General features: G+C 43.2%; 1 protein-coding gene across 5 annotated transcripts in view; it reads left to right on the forward strand.

Annotated features, from left to right (window-relative positions):
• POC1B (POC1 centriolar protein B) overlaps positions 1-13,854 on the forward strand; it is a 101,515-nt gene that overhangs the window by 23,853 nt on the left and 63,808 nt on the right. For all 5 annotated transcript variants that reach the window (XM_036018591.1, XM_036018594.1, XM_036018593.1 and 2 more), the window contains exons 3-4: positions 1,426-1,597; positions 6,014-6,193. In XM_036018591.1, coding sequence (XP_035874484.1) covers positions 1,426-1,597; positions 6,014-6,193 — 352 coding nt within the window. The remainder of the gene's footprint in view (positions 1-1,425; positions 1,598-6,013; positions 6,194-13,854) is intronic.

Here is a 13,854-nt window from a genome sequence, read left to right on the forward strand (position 1 = left end):
AGAGTGTCGTAAACAGAGCAGAAAGAGACTTTTTAAGATTACCTTGTGCCCTGGCTGGCATAGCTCAGTGGATTGAGCACGGGTTGCGAACAAAGTGTCGCTGGTTCAATTCCCAGTCAGGGCACATGCCTGGGTTGCAGGCCATGGCCCCCAGCAACCGCACATTGATGTTTCTCTCTCTCTCTCTCTCTCTCTCTCTTTCTCCCTCCCTTCCCTCTCTAAAAATAAATAAAATCTTTTTTTTAAAGAGTACCTTGCCTAGCAATAAAATAGATTTAGTGGGTTAATTGACAAAATTGGAATACAGTTGATAGGCTAAAGCATTGTCAATGACACATTTCCTGAAATTGATAACCATGCTATGTAAGAGAATATCCTTGTTCTTAGAAAAATACACTGAAGTATTTAGGAATCAAAGTGCCATAGTGATGATTTTACTTACTCCCAAATGGTTCAGGAAAAACCCTGTGTGTGTGCATACACACGCACAGAAAAAAAGAGCAAGCATGTGTAGGGGCCTGCAACCCAGGCATGTGCCCTGACTGGGAATCAAACCACAACCCAGCCCCCATGTTAATACTTAACATGTTTTAACATAGCCCCCAATCTAATGTAGCCCCCAAAATAGCTCCAAATAATAGGAACCAGGTCAATGAGAATCGTTGACTGTAGAATGCTTAGAAAAAAATGTAACTTTAAAAATTTAAATGCAATCAATATTACTGCTAGATAGATGAGATATATAATGTCACTGAAAAATGTGTAAATTCTTTAGCCCTAGATAAAATTCATTTGGGCTTACTTAGCCTATGCATTGTTTCCATGTAAAACAGTTAAAGCGCTTTTATAAGTTTCAAACTTATACATGGGTTTGCAGGCTGGTGCTCAATCCACTGAGCCACATCAGCCAGGGCACATGGGGCAAAGTTTTAACAACAGGTGGATCTGGTAATGTGTGTTTTAATGTCCTTCATATTATTCCTGTAGCTTTTTTATAAATGTGAAATTATTTACACAAAAACATTATTTTTAAATTGTCTCAGCCAGCCCTCTCAGGAAAACCCTTCAGTCCTCATGACAGAGTAACTTTCCCTAGTCACCCTGAGAGTTAGACACAGAGCTGACTCCTGCTCCTGTGTGCTCTGTGGCACTGCGCTGCCTCCTTCTAGCTGACGGTCGTTGGGTTCTAGCCCAACACAGGGGCCGTGATCCCACTGCTTGCTTACATAGGACACAGCCAAGTTTTCATATTCATGATGTAGCTTTGTGTTTCTTTTAAAAATATTTTTGCCATTACTGGTCAGTCGTACAACCTTCAGTGCCGCTATTACATGGACATCTTGTTATTACATACCCTATTCATTAAAACAAGACATCTCTACATGTTTTAACAAACTGTGTTTTTTTTTTCCCATTTCTTGATAGCTACTGCTTCTTGGGATACATTTCTTATGCTATGGAATTTCAGGCCACAAACTAGAGCTTTCAGATACGTGGGTCACAAGGATGTTGTAACCAGCGTGCAGTTTTCTCCACTTGGAAACTTACTGGCATCTGCTTCACGAGACAGAACTGTTAGACTCTGGACTCCTGATAAGTAAGAAACAAATTCCTGGTATGCTCTGGATTTAGAAATGTGGAGGAAAATGGGACTCTGGTTGCTCCTGATGTACTTCTCAGGAAGACCCAGACGCCCCAGTTACCTGAACTACATGTAGTTTGAGTCACTTACCAGGTGTCAAGTCAACTATTTTAAAGCACTTTTTTCTCATCTGTAACTCATAATTATGTCTTTTATTTCTAACCATGGAAACACGCTTAACATGTTTTAAGTTATTAGGCAGGAGTGATAGTTATCAATCCCATAGTAAATCCAATGTAAGCTTTAGACTGTCTACCCAGTGAGATATACATTGACATGTGTAACCAAAAGTTGTACAGTTCATTAATCTCCTAAAGCCCATTCATGGATCTTCAGGGACCTTTGGGTCCCCATTAAAAACCCCCGTGCCAGAACTATTCTTTGATGCATATCATTCATTATTAGGCCCCAGAACATTTTGTTAAAGAAAATTTCTGACAAAAGTGTGAATTGTTGTATTTGTTGAAAGGTCCTATTCCATTATAACAGATCTTTCTTTCAGACGCTTTTCAAACCCTAGTTGATAGTCCATCTATCTTAAGCAATTATTGAGCTGTGAATTTATTTGAAGTTTTTAAACTCTTAATCGTGTAGTTTTTAAAACATACTTGAAAAGAGAATGAATGGCACAAAGATTCCCCCACCCCACGTGCACTGAACAGACTCAGTAGTTATCAGCACTCTTATCAGCCTTGTTTCATCTATCCCCCTTCTTTTTCGCTGTAGTATTTTTAGAACAAGCCCCACACATTATATCATTTCCCCCTGTAAATACTTCAGATAATAAGAATTTGAGTGTTTTCTATGACTCTGTTGTGGCAGGATTTGATTGGTATCGTGTGACTGAACAGGAGCTCCCAGTGAAGGGAAGTTCACCGGGCATTTCCCCGCCACCACCCAAGGGAAACTCCATGCTGAGAAATCTGAGTATGACCCTGATGGTAGCACAGAGTATTGAAGTGATGTGTCATAATGATCCTGTGGATGATAATATAGAGGGGAATTGTAAGGGAGAGAGACTAGTGTCAAGTTTAAAAGGGAAAGCATTTTCTAAAATCCTTAATTTTGGGACTTTAGGACCAGCACTTCACAGCCTCAGTCACCCATTTCTAATTCAAGAAAACCTCAGTGAACAAACTGTACAGGGGTACCTGCGCTAAAAGCACACTGCATCATTAACCTGCACCAGCTAATCTAAATACAGCAATTAAGCTTGTGTAGATGTCTCTTGTTCCTCTTTTTAAATCATATAGTAGGGCCAGGGCAATAGTGGATCATGGCAATGGGAAGGAAACTCATGTATCCTGTACACAGGCTGTTGGCTGTGTAACAATCTTTGAAACAGAGTAACGATACAGTAACTACCATTTCTCACAATTTTGTGCATTATTTGGCTGATTCTTCTGCCCCATTTGGTGTTGGCTATCACTGACGCAACTTCCTTAAGCTGACAGCAAGGCTGATGGGTCTAAAACCTATTTCATATGCTGAGGGCTTTGGTGCTGGCTGTCAGCTGGGGCAGCTTGGTACTCTATGTGCCATCCCTCCAGCAGGACAGGGACTTCTGTACAGCATGGCAGCGGGTTCTGGGATAGTAAAAGCAGAAGCTGCTGGACATTTTAAGGGCTAGGCTTGAAACTTGCACAGTGTCACTTCTGCTCCCATTCTGTGGGTCAAAGTAATTCACACCAGCGGCCCAGATTCAAGGGAGGAAAAATTGGCAGATTCCACCTCCTAGGGGAAGGAGTGGCATTGTGTGTACAGGGATGAGAGGAACTGTGGGCAGTTAGATTTTCTGACAGACACCTCAGCAGGTGGCTGGAAGGCTAAGAAAGAACAGTGGAAGCAGGTCTGGCAGGGATTGTGTCATGGGGGTTAGTCAAGAGGATTCGAGCAGAAAGGACAGGTAAACACGTCAGGGGCAGAGCCTACATTAGGGCGGGGTAAGGAACTAGGCGCCAGTTAAACACTGACACAGCAAACACTAGGAACTCCTATGCTGTTTTTTTTCCCTCTGTGTATGTGGGTTTTTTACACATGCTTCCTGTTGAGACCGGATCCAGTGGGTAGGCCAGCCACCAGCTCAGAGGAGGGCCTTTTAGCAGGAAGGCCAGCTGGACAGCCTGCTGGAGTGCGTAGTGTAGAACTGAAGAGCAGGGCAGATTTTGATGATACTGACTGTCTCTTGGCTTCCTGGTGATAGCAGACACCAATGCTTTTCTTTGCTTTCTCTAAGCCGTATACCAGAATTCAGGACAAACTCTACTCTGACCTCTACTCAGGACTTTCCCTTGAAACCTCACAGAACTAGTCCCCGAATGCGCCCTCCTATTTTTTTAAATATTGATTTTAGTTATTTTTGGTGTAATATCATACATCAGGTGATGATGGGTGATGGACATTTATGACAATCACCTTAGCCTTCTCTAGGCCACTGAAAGGGTAAGCTAGGATGGATCTAAGAACCTTTAAGTATTACCTCTTCCCAGTAGCATTCAACCAAATGCATTGAGTTCATTTTATATGGCTGACATTTTGCTAGATTCTGGTCTTACAGCAATAAATAAATCATCATTACTGTCCTCAAAAAAGTTACTCTTTAATAGGAGAGAAACAGGTCATTTTTTTTTAAGTATTGCGTAACAAAATAAGCAAAATAGATGTAGTAGACAGGGAGCAGTTCAGCCTGTCTAGGCTGGTGAAGGAGGTCTGGGCCTGGGGGAAGTAGTTCAGACTGAGAAAGTCAGTATAAAGCCAGAGATGTATCTGAAGCACCCTGAGTGTTCTCAGAGTACATAGTTCAGCGTAAGTGGCAGGACGCCCTGCGGCAGAGCATGTTTGTGGTTCCATCTGTTGGAGGACATCCAGTGACACGTTTACACTGGGCTCTACATGCTTTGGTTACACATCTAACAAGGCATTAAGCACAGTATGTAGGTGACTAGAAGGGGATAAAAGATTAGAGCAGGGAGACCAGCTAAGAGGCTTTTGCAATAATCTAGGTGAAGGGTATTGAGGATATCTACCTTAATGCAAGTGTAGCTGGGTTAGAAAGAAGTGATAGCGATATCACCGTCACTCAGTAGGTGTGTTGACCTATTCAGTGGGAAGAGAGGCAGGAGGAGTGGCTGAGTGTGACTTCCAGAATTGTGCAAATTCTGTTGCCTGATCTTTTTTCAAACAGTTATATCGATTTTCCTTGTAAGATATCACCTGTATAGATATGACTTTCTGAGTGGAAAAATTGCTAAGTGTGGCCATAGTATAGAGAGAGTGCCTTGGGAACTCGGGAATGCCGACCCAAAGTAGTGTTTCCCAAGTGTCACCTTTTAACTCCAGCTGTATCTACTAGCCTGCCCCTAATTATTTAACACTTTTTTCGACAGCTTCTCTTTAGATGCCACATATTATTTTCCCCATCTGTTTTTTCTATTCTTTCTCTCATTCTAGCCACGAAAGCATTTCATCTGAAATTTCAAGGTGTTGAGAACTAAAGTACTGTGTTGTTGCCATTTATCCTTTGTTTTGCTTGTGAGTGTAAGATTGGGCCTAGTGAGCAGAGCCTTACTGTAGCCTGGGGGTCTCAGTTCTCACTACTTACAGGTGGAAATAGGAAAGTCAAGATCACCTAGAGACATTCTGTACAGAGGCAAATGGCTCAGGGGACATTTTCTCCGTCCCAACCCAGACTTCCAGTCTGTACAACTTGCATGTGACCCCAGTTTGAAAACATTGCCTTGGAACTATTCATTTAATCAATCTTAGCTTTTCTAGGTTGCAGGTTCTTTAAACTATACATTGCTATTTCTAGCAGAGCAACAGGAACTTAAAATGCACAGTAGAGATGTGTTTGAAGTATTATTTCCCTAGCTTCCAATTAGAACATAAACAGCAAATGAATTTCACGGTGAGGACTACCAGGGTCTTATTAAGTATCAGTTGTGACTTTGATGAAACCAGCTTGAAGCAGTATTGATGAAGAGTACAATACAACACAATGTTTTCACACTTTTGTTAGTTTTACAAGAGTTAAGCTGTTTTTTATTCTTTTTTTTAAAGATTTTATTTACTATTTTTAGACAGGGAAAGTGAGAGAGAAAGGAAGAGAAACATCAATGTGTGGTTGCCTCTCACACACCCCCTAATGATAACCTGGCCCACAACCCAGGCATGTGCCCTGACTAGAAATCAAACCAATGACCCTTAGGTTCTCAGGCCAGCACTCAGTCCACTGAGCCATAACAGCCAGGGCAAGTTAATCTGTTTTATATGTTTCAGAGCCTGTATGCTGATTAGCTGTTAAATCAAATGTTACAAACATTACAATGTTATAAATAATAAATGTTATAAATAATAAATGTTTATTTCCAGGAGAGGAAAATCCTCTGAATTTAGAGCTCATACAGCTCCAGTTCGAAGTGTGGACTTTTCAGCTGATGGCCAGTTTCTAGCTACAGCTTCTGAAGACAAATCCATCAAAATATGGAACATGTATCGCCAGCGCTTCTTATATTCCTTGTACCGACATACACACTGGGTACGCTGTGCCAAGTAAGTACAAAGAGTTTCATAATGGGAGTTTTACATTTTTCCCCTGCTGTAGTCTATTTGTCCTCCAACTCTCAGAAAAGGACTTTGTTCATCTTTTCATTCATTCATTCATTCATTCAGCAAACATTTACTGTGTGCCTGGGAACATAACTTTGATGAGAACAGTGGTAAACAAAATAGTCAAAATCCCTGCTCTTGTGAAGCTTACATTCTAGAGAAGGGAGTAAGTCAATAAACAAATAGGAAAATGGATATGGTAGGTCAGAGGGTGGGAAGTTTTCAGGAAAAAAAACAGCTAGATAAGAAGGGAGCTGCAATTTTAAATAGTTTGTTAAGCAAGCTTTACAAAGAGGGTGGCCTTTGAGCAGAGGCCTAAAGGGAAGGAGTGAGGCTTGAAGATACTTGGGAAGGGAGTTCCGTAGAGGAAGCAAGTGTGAAAGCCCCGAGGCTAGAGCCTGGTGGCTGATCAAGGAAAGTGAGGAGGCTGGTGGGGGACAGAGCTCAGGGAGGGAAGAGGGGACACCCACAGGGAGGTCGGGCCAGGTCAGGAGCAGCTCTGATGTACACTGGACCACGTGCCTTTTCTAACTTACACTCTGATGGGATCACTTGGAGTGCTGCATGAAGACAAGACTGTCAGAAGTCAGGAATGAAGCAGGGAGGTGTTGGGAGTCTGCTGCAGGAGTTCCCATCCTGGCTTGGACTGCCCTGGGTGGGGGCACTGGAGATTTTGAGAAGTGGCTGGATTCTACATGTAGTAGTTTGAAGTTACACCTGACAGTACTTGCTGTCACGTTGGGTGTGACAGAGAGGAACCAAGAATGACTCCACAACACTGGTAACATTCTGCTGGGAAAAGTGCTGCTTCATAGGTGTTAACAACTGCCAGCTAACAGCCATAGTGCCCTTTTTATTCCCAAGACACGCTACCAACATGCTGCCAGTGCGTATCTCATTCCTCCTCAGCACTGCCCTGGTAGGGCTGTTGTTTTATTGTCTTCACTGTGCAGATGAGGAGACTGAGATTCAGAGTTCGAGTTAAACTTGTGCAAATGAAGTAACAGAATCAGAAAGAAACACTTGTTCTCCTCTCAAGGTGGTCACTTGGCTGACTGTTTAATAAGTTTGGAGTGGGAAGGGAAAGAACTAGCACCAGGGACTCCAGCACTCTCAGGTCTCTCACTAGGCCTCTCTACATGCTGGCTCCATTCTTTCAAACACTCTGGTACTGAGGTCACTATCAGCCCTATGCCGAAGTCCTCACAGCTTTATGACCAGACTTCTCTTAGCTTTTCCTAGCTCCAGTTAGAACACAATGTACAAGGGGATGACTCTCAGCTCAGGATGACCCTATGCCCCTCTCTTTGCCAGGCAGTGAGACACCTGACCAAGACCAGTTAACCTGGCCAAGGAGGCAGGGTCATACCAATCACAGGTTCTGGTGGTGGAGGGAGAGGACAGTTCTCACTAGAAATGGGCTGGTACAGACATGGTCACTGGGCAAAAACAAACCTGAGCCCTGTAGTCTCTTGGTTTTGTGCCCCCTGTATGAAACTACATGCGAGTTGGCTGCAGCTGAGATGTGATAGAAGGGGAGTGTGAGCCCAGCTCTGCCTGTCTTGCCTTGTAACTCACACTCTTAACCCTTCTTATGCTCCCTTAGTGGAGCATTATGGCTTAGGGGTTGTTGATTATAGTCTACGGTAATGGGTCTGAGAAAACTAAAAAAGATAAACAGAAGGCCGTACTTTTAGACAGAAGTTTTTTTCTTCTAAAGATTTCAGCCTCTTTTGGCTTTGGTCATCTCATTACTTTTTCTATATATGCCACAGAGCAGTGGGGTAAAGAACATGGACCTGGAACCTAGATATGTAGGTAAAAATCCTAGTCCAGTGTTTCAGTTTTCTTACCTGTAAAGTTAGAATGATGATAACAGTTACCTGCCACATAGGTTGTCGTGGTAGTTAATTAAATGAATAATATATAAAGAGCACATACATAGTAATCACTAGTTCAATCCTAACCATCCTCTTCCTCGGCATCATTGGACATATTTTTATTTATTTTTTAAGACACTTTGTTATTTGAGTTGCTAGTTTGTTTCCCACCTAAGGACGTCCCGAGAGGCTGGTCAAATCAGTTATTTGTTTTATAATAATAAATACATTGTTATTTATGTATCAGTAGTAAGAAGAGGAGGCAGAGCTCTATCATCTAGTAGATCAGGCCCTGAGAACAGATGGGTGGCAGGGCCATGTACTGGGAAGAGTATGTCAGTTGTGAGTATGTTTGGAAAAGAGACTGATTTTTATTATCTTCATCAGAGAGTTCAACATAAACAAAAACATTGCATGTTGGTTTAACTAATCAAGACAGAATGTTTCCTGAACACTCTGACTAATAATATGTAAATAGCTGCTATTTATCCAGTTTGTCTTACCCGCCTCTATATCTTTCCAGGAAGAATTTAAGGTGGTTTATAATTGTCATCCCTGTGTATATATCAGTCTCACCTGGAGCCATGTCACCTTGGTTAGCACAAACTGGGCATATGTTTAACCTGTTTCCTGCAGCTGTGGTGTTAATGGAATGATAGTGACTGATGTGTTTTCATTTTTTAACAAAAAGGAATCCTATCAAGTTGTTCAGATAAGAGAAAATTTTTCCTGGTGTAAATTTTAGAAGGCACTTTATTCCTTGCTCTTATATTGAATCATCTGTATATAATATAAATGTAAAGAAAAGATAACAATAAAAACAGAAGAATTTTTGAAAGGTTGAAAGGTCACCAATGAAGTAAAATTTTAGTCTTCTAAGTATTCCTTCAGTAAGCATAGTCCCTCTTTACCATCTACCTGTGTTAGGTGAATGTGGGTGTGGGGGCTCTGCCTGCAGGCCCCCCCCCCCGCCCCGACCTGGGTGCCATGGATGAGAATAAGTCTACCAAGACGTGATCTGCCTGGGGAGGAAAGGTGGCCAATCTCTCAAAGGAGAAGGGCCAGGAGCCTTTTCCTCAATGGGCTTTTATTGGGTTCAGTTTGTACAGGAATATAGGTAAAGCTCAATCATTGTCAGGCAGCAAGGATCAAACAATAAATAACATACAAAGAACTATGAGGGCTTATTCTGAGTCAGGGTCAGTTAGCTAAAGGGCTATAAAACTTAGGGAAAAAAACTTGTTTGTGCTTAGACCCTTATCAGAAAATTGAGGGCATTCTTAGCAAAGCAGGTTTCACAGGATTTTTTTGTATTCTTTCTTAGGCCTGATTGCCCCAGGGAACCTGCCCTTTCCAGCACAGGGCCACACCCACTTCCCCGCAGTGTTTCAGGCTTAACTCCAGCAGGGGAAGTAAGGCAGCCAAGAGATTAGGAGGCTTCTCGCAGACAGAATGAGGACTCAGGCTATGTCAAAGCCAAGGAGTGAGGGTCCATCACCCCCTTTTTTTATAGCCCCCCAAGTCCTTCCCTGAGGGCCCCTTTATGACCATGCCTGTCTTAGGTCATTCCTCCCTTGAGGAATCTTACCCATCATTAGCTAACTGGTCATCCGCCCAGGGCCAAGCAGGGTAAAGTAAAGGGAGCAGAGGTAGCACCCCTGCCAGGGAGATAAGCTTTGTCTCCTTAGTGCCTTATGGTCCCAAGTTCTGTCACTCAGCCTTAGCCATGGGGGGGGTTACAGCTTCTGAAACTAGGCAGGGTGGTTACTAGCAGGTGAAGAGCTAAAAGTATTAGCCTCAAAGAGCTTTTATAGTTCAAAGGGAAAAAAATCAAATAATTATAAATTGATGTGTCCTATGAGAAAATGATACACAAAACAATAAGGGAGTATCTGAGTAGGACAGTGAACTATCTGTGTGAGGAAATGTCAAGGAAGACACTGCAGGCCCAGAACTGGAGAAAGGGGTGGGGAAGAGGCAGCAGCAGTGTATTATCAGATGGGAAGAGTTGGGAAACCATTCCATGGAGTGAATCAGCAGGAATAGGCACAGTAGCCTGTGCTCTAGGAACATTTATTATTTAGCTGTGGCCAGACACAGGAGGTAAAGTGGGACAAGGTTGGGGAGAAGGCAGGGAAGGCTCAGGGTCACTAGGTGATGTGAAAAGATTTTAGACTTCATCCTACAGGTAATATGAAGGCACTGGAAGGTTTGGAATTAGAAAGAAACATGGTAATTTCTGAGCTCTTCTTTTTAACTGCATGACTTTCCGGGTAGAGGGTTGGCATGAGACGGTGCTTGCCAGGGTTTGCATGCCTACCTGCACTACCTCATTACCATTGGGCAAGAGAGTTGATGGCTCTCTGCCTTTGTGGAAAGTGAGGCTTCTCCAAGTGGACTGTTGTGAGGATGAGAAATACAGGTTGACTGTGTTTGGGACTGAGCGATGCGGGAAGTCTGCCTGCCACTCTTTCAGCTGGGCACCATTAGGGAGAAGCTCGGGAAAGGGCAGGAGCCACTGTGAATGTTGGTCTCCCTATCAGTTCACAAGAAGAAAGCAACGGTGGAACTCTGCACATCCGTCTGCCATCTGCCTAGTGCCCATTCTCCATTCTATGGCAGTGGTGCCTGAGCTTTCCCTGAGGAACCAGCCCTCCCCCACAGCCTTTTCATGTGCCGTACATGTGCTGGGGTGGCCCTGTCTCCAGTCCCAGCAGCAGGCGTTCGGCTCAGGCTTGCCACCAGGAACAGAGCATCTCCTTTTCCAGGAATTAGTGAGTCTTGTTGGAACTGTAGCACTTTCCTCTGTGGAAAGTGCTCCCCTTAGACTTATTTAACCCATTAGCTGCTGAGGGACACCATGGAGGGGAAAGAACTGACCCGAGAATGATACTGACTCGAAGGAGAGCAGAGCTGTGAGGTAACCACAAAATGAACTGCTGTCTAATTACATGGCGTAGTTTCTGGATACAGCTATACCTGAAATTATTAGCACATGCGTATGTGGAGGTATGGGAGTGAGGAGTGGGGGAGAGACATGAGCTTTAAAAAATTTCTTTTTGCTTTTTTTTAAGGCATTTTCCATAAGAAGTGATAGTGGAGCAGAGTTTTGTAAAAGTGGGAGTTATCCTCACACGCAATCATAAGCACTCAAGACACCTGCTTTATCTCCCTCCCAAAATCACTGCCTTAATTTTTAGCAGCACTGGTCCTTGTAGAGAATTCTGCAATAACCTCCTAAATGTTCTCTCTATGGATATGCCTTCATTCATCCTTTGTCCCCACTGCTCTTCTGCCTCCAAAGAGACCTTCCTGAAATGCAATTCTGATCCTGCTGCCCCTCGGGTTAAAGCACTCAGTGACTCCTGGTCTGGCAAGTTGCTGTACAAGTTGCTCTAGTATGACCTAATCTTTTGTCCCTCTCACCATTCACCTTGTTACAGCCACCTACACGTGTGAGCTCTGTTATGATCTGTGCCTTTCCAAATGCTGCTGGCCACCCTCCCTTCACCATCCTGCTCTGCATCTCTTCCTCCAAGAATTGTTTTTGGACTTTCCCAATCTGAACTTGTCGATTCCACTTTGCTGCCACATTGCTCCATTTATGAGGTCTGTCAGTTTAGGCCTCTCTCCTCTTTTAGACTAAATTGCAGGTATTTTATTCATGTTGTATTCTCTTGTCAGTCACTGTTCTAAATTTTATAGATACCACAGGATACAAAACAGACAAAATTCCTGTGCTCATGGAGCTCCTTCTACCAAAGGGAGACAGACAGTAAACAAATTATTGGTGATATGTGCCCTGCAGAAAACTACTGTAGGGTGATAAGGTAGAGAGTGATAGGGACATTGACTGAAGTGAGGGAGCTAGTAAGCCAGGTATCAGGAAGAGTGTTCAAGATAGTCAGATACAGCGTGAGAAGCACTGTAGAGTGTTAGTTATAGACTGAGGAAGGCTCAGAGTTGTACAGAAATGTGGGTTGAATGACCCAGGGTCCGCCACATTGTGGATGAGATATGAGACATTCACACGGACTACCGAGTCCTATGGAGGAAAAGGGCGAGCATGGCTTTCCTCTCAAGGGGAGCAAAAGCCGAAGTCCTCTCTGTGACAGGCCTTTATTTCTTTTTTTGAGCACATTACACGAGGATCCTTATTTACTATACACAGGTTTGCTTTAGGTGGTTACCTTTTACAGAAAACAAAGGAGATGATGCTGCTAATCACATCACAGAAGAAGGATGTTTGCAAATGCAAAGGGAAAAGTGGTTGAACTGGTTACACTCCATACTGAGGAATTTTAGCATGGATTTTAGGAAGTTACAGTAAGCACTTGCTGTCTCAATTCAGGGTGAGGGAGTTTTAGCAAAAGCAAGTCACATAGCAGTCTAGGTATATTGCAGGCCTGATTCCCGACAGGAGAACCTATCTGTGGGTGTGGGTCCTGTGCATCTCCGAGTGGAAGCTAGGCCCATGCCACCCAGAGTGGTCTCCTACAGATGACCCCTAATATACAAGTAGGTTTGCTGAAAGTTTTCCTCCCTTCAGGCAGGAGTCATTTCTGTGGATTCTTTTTGTCAAATTCAGGAGCATCTTGCATGGAGAATGTTTACGTGGCTTCGGTACTTTCTTTTTTGTTTTGGTCTACCTCTGTTCAGATTGATAATTTTTATGCTCAGCACAACTGGTCTTAATGGAATGCCTTTATCTGGCCGGTACCTTGTTGTTCTCAGGGGATTTTTTTTTAAATCATTTGCTTTCTTACTGTTTGAAAGGAGGGATTCATATGAAATCCTGCAGAGGTCTCTGGAATAATGTTCTTAGATAAATAATTGGGTTAAATTTAATGAATAAAGATTTCATTCTTCTTGGTAACTTTGCATAACTGTGTTCTACAATATGTTTAGAGCTTCTTCTCATGCATTTACTATAATCATTTTTTCTTGGCTCAACTTGCTATAGCTAGAGACCAAGAGAATTGAGAGGGCCCAATGAACCACTCAGGCTTAGCCTCTCAGTCTGTTTGTACAACTCCCTGTAAAAACGCATTCTTGATGGGGTCATCCTAGTCCAAGACTTTCTTCCTGGACTAGGTCTGAAGGACCAGCGTTCTGTTTCTACTCTTTACGCGGAGGTAAGAGTGCTCAGAGGGAACTGAATCACACTTAGGAAATTTAGAAGAGTTTGAAACATAAACCAAATACCAAGGTACTTATTTACAATGATGACACTGGCTTTCATTTGGCCTGGAAGATTCATGTGCCTTAGTCAGGGTCTTCTTCCTTTGCCAAGGAAGTCACAGTGAGACGTCAGTGGGCCCTAGAACTAAAGAGAGTTGGTTGAAAAGAATTTTGATGGGTAGTTTTCTCAGGTTAGGATAGTGAGATGGCCCTGTCTTTGCCACATACACACACCTGCCAAGGAATCTGCATGGTCAGTCCTGCTGGTCAGGGACTGTCTACCTGGGCCAGGCAGGAGACACCAGGACCGCCTCTGCTCTTGCCGGCTGTGGTTGCTGGGCACGTCCTATCTGTTGACACAGTTTCTTTTAGGTAATACAGTGTTGTTGATTAGTTTCAGCAGAGAGGCAGCACAGGGTGAGAGCCTGGGCTCACTAGCATGTGATCCTGGGAACATGACGTAACCTCTCTGGGCCTTTGCACCTTTGTAAAATGTGTACAAAAAGGGACCTTCCTCATAGAATCATCATGAAAATGGGGCTT

Source organism: Phyllostomus discolor, chromosome 2 (genome assembly GCF_004126475.2).
Source record: "Phyllostomus discolor isolate MPI-MPIP mPhyDis1 chromosome 2, mPhyDis1.pri.v3, whole genome shotgun sequence".
Taxonomy (NCBI): Eukaryota; Metazoa; Chordata; class Mammalia; order Chiroptera; family Phyllostomidae; genus Phyllostomus; species Phyllostomus discolor.